The 8,622-nt window shown below is 34.3% G+C and overlaps 1 protein-coding gene across 1 annotated transcript in view; it reads left to right on the top strand.

Moving 5' to 3' along the window:
• Nucleotides 1–597: 597 nt before the first annotated feature.
• RASA1 (RAS p21 protein activator (GTPase activating protein) 1) overlaps nucleotides 598–8,622 on the top strand; it is a gene marked incomplete at its 5' end in the record, with an annotated part of 46,014 nt that continues 37,989 nt past the window's right edge. The window contains 5 exons of the mRNA XM_009997841.1: nucleotides 598–747; nucleotides 2,926–3,061; nucleotides 3,858–3,928; nucleotides 6,161–6,278; nucleotides 7,328–7,359. Coding sequence (XP_009996143.1) covers nucleotides 598–747; nucleotides 2,926–3,061; nucleotides 3,858–3,928; nucleotides 6,161–6,278; nucleotides 7,328–7,359 — 507 coding nt within the window. The remainder of the gene's footprint in view (nucleotides 748–2,925; nucleotides 3,062–3,857; nucleotides 3,929–6,160; nucleotides 6,279–7,327; nucleotides 7,360–8,622) is intronic.

Below are 8,622 nucleotides of genomic sequence, written 5' to 3'. Positions count from 1 at the left end.
TGTTTAAACTTCATTTAGACTGAAGTGCTCCACTGTCATACTTTGCAGTCTCTGATTTGCTACATATCTGCACTAACTTTTAGTTGATAGGGTCTGCATTGTGATTAAGGAAGTCTGTTTTGGGGCTGGAGTGACTGCTGTCACTCCAGTTTCATGCAGGCTTTGCATCTCTCTTTGCCAGCTGAGGAACAGGCTGTTATAATTCTCTTCTCAATTTATGCTTTTGGGAAATCTAGCCTGAACTGAAGTCTGTGTAGGCTTACAATACAAGAGTTTTCCCAGTTGGAATAATAGCGTCTGGTTCTGTTTATATAAAAGAGGTGGTTTAGGGAGGAAGAAAAAGCTGATGGATATTAATAGAGTCTCCACCCCTTGGGATAGGTTACTGGGAGAAGCAGGTTTTCTGAAAAACCATTCTGTCTTAAAAATACTGTTTATTGGAAGTAAGTTTACTGAGAGCTTGAACATGTACAGATGTAGTAACTTTGAGAGGAAGTTTTGGGATTTTTTAAAGTGTTAACTGAAAACTTAAATTAGTTTCATAGGTCTATTCTGTGAGAATAAACAAAAACTTTAGGTTTGTTACTCTTTTTTCAGGTGGTATCATGGAAAACTTGACAGAACCATTGCAGAAGAACGTCTTCGACAAGCAGGAAAACCTGGAAGTTACCTTATTCGAGAGAGTGATCGGAGACCAGGTTCATTTGTGCTTTCATTCCTTAGTAAAACAAATGTCAATCATTTTAGGTGAGAATGAAATGTTTTATTTTAAATACTGTAATCTGTTTATTTTTTATTTTTTAAAACACAACAGGGTACAAAGAGAAAACAATAACGGCATTATAAATGATTATTTTTGACCTTTCATTATTCCATGATACAGCATTTTACCTGTGTTTAGTTGTTTTAAAATGTACTGCTAAAAGTTACTTGATAAGCCAAAGAAGAAAAATGTCAGGAAACCAACAATATCTAGTTAGAGAAACCTGTCTAAAGTGGTTGAGAATAGATGTAAAGCAACATGTATTTTCCAGTATTCAGTCAAGGGGGTTATTTTGAGTCTGTTCCACAGTAGCCATTGTAGCTCACGGGACGTGCTTCAGAGTGTTAGTACATCTGGTTGCTTCCTTATCTCTGAGGGAAAACCCTCCAAAAAACCCCATGAGAACCAGAGTCATTAAGTATTTAATAGTATGAAGAATTGCTGGAAGCTTTCAGTATTTGAAATGTGTTTGAATTAGTTATTCTAAATAGAAGTAGCTCTTTACCCAAAGTTGTAACTAGGATTATTTTTCTATTGGCAGACTCTGTATCTTGGTAAATTCATTTATTATTTTGTGTGAGTGAAATGTATTCTGAGAAGAGCTGCAGTGTAATGTTAATCTTTACAAAAAAAGGAAAAAAAAAAAGGAAAGGAAAGCAAATATTTCTTCAATAGTAGAAGAAATTTCTGTAAGTTGTCTAACTAGCAACAAACAAATTCAAAGCAAGTTCTTCAACTTCTAGAAATAGGAATTATCCAGAACACCAGCATATGAGCTGCTACATGCAGGGTTTGCCAGTGTAGGAGCTTTTGTTTGCATCTGCTATGTGATGAAGGTTCAGAGGTCCTGATCTACCACTGACATGAAAGCGTAATTCTCTGGAGTGCAGACAATATAGTGCACAAATAGTACCTCATGCTTGCATCTTGCTATCTGAGCTATTCATTTCAGCTTCTGAGCTATGCTGATACCTGGTTGGGAACTGGTTATTGTGTAGTAGGAGCACAAAAGTGAACTCTACCAGTACTTGCTTTCTAGTGCTTTTGTAAAGTCCTGTATTTTTACTAACTTCTCATTTTAAAGCCAAGATCAGGCAATTGGCTATTGGTTCATTCCCACAATAAAAGTGTTTCTGGCATCTCAGGTTAAATGTAGTCTAATGATTTCTGAATTCCTACGGGAAAGGGTCTTACAATAGTTTTAAACCTTAAAGAATCTTTCATTCTGAGATTCCTAAAACACACAGATAAATATCCAAAGGGAGTTAATTGGTTAGTCAATACTGTTCTTCAGAGACTGGACATGTTTTTGGTTTCATTCTTTTGACTGCTAAGTATATATTTTTTGTTTATCACTAGGTAGGCAAGTGTTACTCTCAATAACCTTGTCTACGTCAAGAATGGCAGCCTTAAGTAATTTCAAGCAAATAAGTAATGGATCTCCCATGTCCCTCAGAATAGATGTGCTGTTTTCACCAAAGGTAGATCTTTGCCAATTGCAGCCTATAAAGATTAGGTGAAACTTCTGTTACTAAAATATGTCCCTTGTATTTTTTTTTTCAGCAGTGTCTTTTTCGCATTAAATTTTTCTTAGATTTCTGTGCAACTGAAATCCCAACATTTTACCTGAAAGTTTCTTAAGCTCTTCTGGTACCTCTTGAAAGTTACATGCAGGCATGTGTGTTCATCCAGCAGTAATTTCTTACCTTTTAATAGGTGCTAAACTAACTGTGAGAAAGTGACTAATTTTTCAAGAGGTTTTTCTGCATTATATAATCCAGTGCAGTTATTTATTTTTAAAATATTCTAATATTTTGTTAAATATACATAAGCCTGTCATAAAAGATGTGTCCTGCATAATGCTAGTAATAAGGCTGTTTTGTTTATTAGTGCATAGATTATTCCTCCTTTTTTTCATTTAGTTCTGACAAATGTACTGGTGTTTTTGTGAATCAGCACTTCTTAAAAGTCTTAAAATACTGGTGTATCATGCACTGTATGCCAGCAATTTTTTATTAAATACTCATTAGCTAAGGTTTACTTAAATTTCTGTAGGGGTCTCGTAATACTACACTGCTGAATGTAGACACTGCTTTGAAAATGAAATGTCCTAAAAAAACCCAAAACATTAATATGTCAAGCTTCTTTCTTTTTATTACCAGGATTATTGCCATGTGTGGAGACTATTATATTGGTGGACGTCGCTTTGCTTCACTGTCAGACCTAATAGGTTATTACAGTCATGTGTCCTGTTTGCTGAAAGGGGAAAAGCTCTTATTTCCAGTAGCACCTCCAGAGGCAAGTAGTAAAAAATTTAAAGTAAAATTTTCAGGTGTGTTTTACTTAAATGTTGGTAACTTTAGTCACTGTGCATAGTTTTCATTGGAAAAAGCATTGTAGAAAGTTTCCTGTAGTTCTATGTTGACTCAGTGTATGTTGAAGTATAAGGAACATAAAAATGTGTTCTTACTGATGGAAAGCAATGATTGAAAAAATAATCATTATTTAATGAAAATGTGAAATGACAATTTAGTAATGCTTTGTTTATCTAACCATGTTTTCAAAATACACACTTTGGAAGTAATGTAATGAAGGTTTCTGAAAATGGGGCTTATTTTACATGACCATCCTTAAAATTACATAGATAGTTAAAACAATGCATAATGCTCCCTCCTAAAAAAACCCCAACAAACACTAAAAAACAACCAATAACAACAAGAAACAAAAAAAACCCTACATCAAAACTACATTCTGAATGTTGAACTTCTGGAAATTTTTACCCTTAAGTGGAAGAAAGTTAAAAACTACACTTTTATGGGAATTAACTTACTGGCAATTTATTTTGAAGAAGATAAACAGACATTGTCATGCTAGAAAGACAGAAAAAAAAAAAAAAGATCTCTAGTAGCTAGCTGTATGAATTAAGCTTTTCTATTTCTCAGTGGTTTTGAGCTTTTGAAGTTTAAAGCTGGCATGGTGGGGATAAGGGCCTATTACCAATCCTTTGCCTCAGAATAATGTAGTGCAGGAGAGAGGGATTCTACACTAGAAAGAGGGAAAAGTATTATCTTTGCTCTCTTCCCTTAAATTGTAGCCTGTGGAGGACAGAAGAAGAGTTCGAGCAATTCTACCTTACACCAAAGTGCCAGAAACTGATGAAATAAGGTATGTTTTAATAACAGGTGTTGTGAAATTCCCAAAAGTATTTATAAGTACTAATGATTTAAGTATATGTTCATACGCAGCCACTGTCCAATATTTTCTTAAATTTAAAACAGTTAAAGGATTGTGCTGCTCTGCGTTTTGTTGGAAACAACAATAAGGCTTTTTGTTCTCTGTATACTTCTTTGTATTAGTTGTAAGGGAAGTTATATTAGTTTTATCAAGTAAAATTAATGATGTTATAGTTTAGAATTATGCTTTATAAAGCTCTACATTTTTCTTCAAGAGTGTAAATTTGTGTAAGAATTCTGTGCAGAAATGGCACATGTGAGTGTGTGAAATAAATGAGCTAGGCTTTTTTACTGAACTGCCACAGAATTAATAGCAGATAAATTGTTCAAGCCAAACCAGTTCTGAGCAGTAGAAAGAGAATGTGAGCATTGACTACTCATAAATGGAAGAAAATATTGTTTAAAGCCTTTTTTCAAGTAAAAAAGGTGCAATGTTAAAAAAGACTTGTCTTTAGTATTCTAGTATTAATTTTCTTATCTGTGCTTTGAAACTTAGTGGCTTTGGTTTCGTGTTTTTTTTTAAGTTTTCTTCTCTAAGTATAAAATGAAGAGAGAATGATTCCCGATAGCCTCTGAATTGAATAAATTATACTTTTCAGTGTGCCTCGTCCCTGTGTTTTAAGATCTTCAAAAATTCCTGAATTGCAGGCCTGTCTCTTGCATTTTTCTTTTAACTGTTACTTACAGAAGTAACATTGATACCTCAATAGTTTCTTAGGGATTGTCTGTACTCCCCACCTTTCTGGCATCTTCATGAGATACTGTGTGGAAAGGACACAAAACAGCCTCACATTAAATAGAAGAGCATGTGCTGGCTACTTGGAAATGACACTGCTTTCTTAAGATGTCAGAATTTTTTTTCAGATTAGAAATCTCTTTCAAATCCTCTGTTTTAGTGATTTCTGATTTCTCAAATGAAACAGCCTTGATTTCTTAATTTGATTTAACATTCCAATTGAGCTGGAACTTCGTTTTTTTGGAGGATAAGGATATAAGATAGGGGTATATGTTAGCTTTATATCCTAATTGGAATGAAAATTTATCCCCAGGCTCACAGTCCAGTCCTATCTGACCTCTTGAAAGAATGCTGAGTAGGTATTTGTCTTTGAGATTGTTTTTCTAAGCAGATGAGAAGGTTCTCTAATTGCATATGGCAAGTAAGGCTTCCTGCTATGTTTAAAAATAAAAAGATAAGTTTGAGTCTGTTAACTGTGTTATTGCACCTGCCAACTCAAGAGGAAAAAGCGTTTTATTGCTTTGCTATCATAACAAAAATCATATAGTTATACCTTTTCTCCCTTTTAGGATACAGCTAATATGCAAAGTTCTGTGTTGAATTTATACTTTGTTTTCAATAGTGATATGTTGGTTTATGCTCTTTAATTCTTGCTGCTTGTTTTGTGTTCAAGTTAATGCCTTTTCTGTTAGCCTACTTCAAGTAAGAGAAATGCCACAGAAATCTGCTGTGCAATTTTGGACTGAAATAGTAGTTAATGAGCTTCAATTCTTTATTGCTATTTCCTGCATGATGATGCATTGTCAAATTTGATTGAGAAGTCTTGCTGTGCTACGTTGAAAGCATTTCATGTGACGTGACTTTGTGATAACACTTAAGGAGTAACTTATACTAACCTTCCTGTAATGAAACTCCCTTAACATGTTAATACTTCTTTGTGCTTGTCATGTAGCTAATTGCATTGCTTACTTCTCTGGTAACTGTCTTGTACTCTTTGTAGCACTTCATATGTTAGAACTTAAAGAATAGATATTCCACAGGCTTTTATTATGCAAGATTAGTTTTTTATGAAAGACTAGTTTGCTTGTGTTTAGTACTTGATCCCCCTTGACAAAATAGCTGTATTGCTGTCTTTTAATATTTGTGGTGTTGTTTTTCTTGCATACACCCATAGCACATTTTGGTGTTAAGAGAACTGAAGTTTGCATTAGATAATAATCACAAATCAAAAGTACGAATAGTCATATATAGTAGCCACTTAAGTGTGAGGAAGAATACCTGTGATGTGTTTGAGGTGTCGGTAATTTTTCATTAACTGGTTTTTTTTTTCAATTTTTCTTTGAAATTATGCTCAATGATTAATTGTGTTCATTAGCCTTTATATTAGTATTGTATCTCTGATTTAAATCTTGCTTTAACCCTCTTCAGTTTCCTTAAAGGAGACATGTTTATTGTACATAATGAACTGGAAGATGGCTGGATGTGGGTTACAAACCTACGGACAGATGAGCAAGGTCTTATTGTTGAAGACCTGGTTGAAGAAGTGGTAAGTCATTTTTATATTCAAATTCTGAAATTAACGATTTTTTTGGTAAAATAATATTGAAATAAATGAAAATTAGGGATGTTTAATCACCCTTTTCCTAATTAGGTACATATACTTTTCTAAACCTAATAATCTGATCTATTAGTTTTAAAATTGTATAACAAACCTTTAAGACTAATTCAGTATCAAAAAAGTGCTTAATATTGTCCAAAGAGACGTACAAATAAATGGTGATGTACATTTACTGGACAGTTTCCTAAATTCAACTGTTCTGGTAAAGAATCTACTGCTCCCTTAATTGCATGGTTTTTTTAATATATTTGCCATGAAACGTTCACAAACTCAACAGAATGTGACTTTGCATTGTGGTAGGTCTTTTTTTTTTTTTTAAAAGGATGAAGTGTGGGTTAAAAATATGTTGATGAGTTAATTGTACCTAGGAGGGGCTTGTATGGGCTTGGGAAGCTAACCAGGTAAACTGCAGATAATTCAGTCACCACTGGGGAACAGATGGCTTCACATACTTCAGAAGGAAAAAAAAAAAAAGAAAGAAGTTGTTTGGGGTTTCTTAACAAGAAATGCTTTGGAGTCAAATACTATAAGGTAGTTTTTATAATGTTTTCCTGAAGAGTATATATGATTTACTAATAGCAGTGTTATCTGCAGATGCTTCTCACAGATTCCTGTGAGGATGTGAATGGCTAAATTGAAGTGGAAGTATTAGACTGTTGAACTGTAGATTGATATATCAGAGGTTAAGTTAATCTTAATAAAGTTGAGATTTAGAAAAAGTTACCACCTCTGAAGAAGGACTTGAAACATGACAGAAGCAATCCTCTGAAATTACATATTTTGGCTGAATTCCCACTTAGTGAAGGAAGAGGAGAACTTCTTTTCATAGAACTGCAGTAAGCCCTTTAGTTAAAAAATGTCTCAGACTGCTAAATGTCTTTTTCTACAGAGGGTCTTAACCTGTGAGATTTTTTTGTTTATTTTTTAAACTCAGCTGTACTGTTGTCATGCACTTAATATGTTAATTTTCTCATTAGGGAAGAGAAGAAGATCCACATGAAGGCAAAATGTAAGGATTTTTGTGTTGTTATTAAAAGTAATCATAACTTTGTAGACTTCCGCTATGAGATTTCCCAACTTTTGGGAAGGTGAACCAAAGAGTGATTTTTTTTCACCTCAGGACTTTTTCTCATACTAGCTGCTGAAGATGCATGGATAATTAACATGAGAGTACTGTAATAGGTATGCCTGTTGCCAATGGACTTTGCAATGTTAGTATCTTAATGAGTCTCTGTACAATCACTTTCAGCCAAAATGTCCACAGTGAAGTATTTAATGAACATAGTGTTTGCCTCAAAGGTAACCTTTATTCACATCTGCACAACTCTACATGCAAAGTACCATTAGCAGCAAAATTAAAATGTGATAGTTACAGCTTGTCTCTGTTAGCTTCATGTAACAACATTTAAGCTTTAAAGAGAAAGCTGGAGTGCTGTAAGATTTGTCCTGTTTGCTTAAATTCTTCACAGTTTTTAAAGATTGGATACAATTTACAATCAACAATGTCTCGGTATGTCAAGCTATTGGTAGATTATTTTCAGTAGTAAAGAGGAGTGGCAAAAGACACTTCCAGAAACTTTCTAGTGGCTTGACTTCTTCAAAGTCCTCCATTTGCTTGCACCTGCTGTTTTTTCTCTGTTGTCCAGGTTGCAGCCTTCAAGAGACTGATGGCTGAAGGGAGGTACTTATTGTTATATTAATAGGAGAAAGAAAATTGCCGATTTATTTGTTGTTTATTGTTTGCTAGCATTCTGCTAGTCAGTTTAGCAGTAGGGCTGCCTTCGAATAAATGCAGAGTTTGTTTTTTATTTCAAAGTAGCTTGTAGCAGATCCTTGGAGCTTTTATACTGGCTGTCCACAATTATTTGTTCAACTGAGAGGAATCCTGGGGAGACATTGGTTCCTTTGAACATTCCACTAGCCAGAAATTATCCTCTAAAGGTAGTATAGGAAGTTAGTTAGAACTAGGGCTCTTTCTGATACATAAAAGGGCCATATTTTTAGCTTTCCTTAAAGGGAGAAAGTAAGTTATTAAGTTGCAGCATGTCAAGCTGTTCTGTATAGTCATAAATATCAGACTGAGAATGAACAGAGGCTGCTGAACTTCTTTAAGGCACAGCTCTGACACAGCACTCTGGGAAGGTACAAGGTGTGAGATCAAAGCATTTTGTATTCCGTAGTCATAACAAATTCAGGCTTTATTTCCACAGCTTCTGGCAAAATTCAGTTTGAGTTTTTCTGTACAATGTTTAACCTCCTTGTTTTAGCTTTG

This window comes from Chaetura pelagica, unplaced genomic scaffold (assembly GCF_000747805.2).
Source record: "Chaetura pelagica isolate M959 unplaced genomic scaffold, ChaPel_1.0 scaffold84, whole genome shotgun sequence".
Taxonomy (NCBI): Eukaryota; Metazoa; Chordata; class Aves; order Apodiformes; family Apodidae; genus Chaetura; species Chaetura pelagica.
Note: the sequence above shows the minus strand (reverse complement) of the source record. Positions and strands in the feature narration are given on the sequence as shown.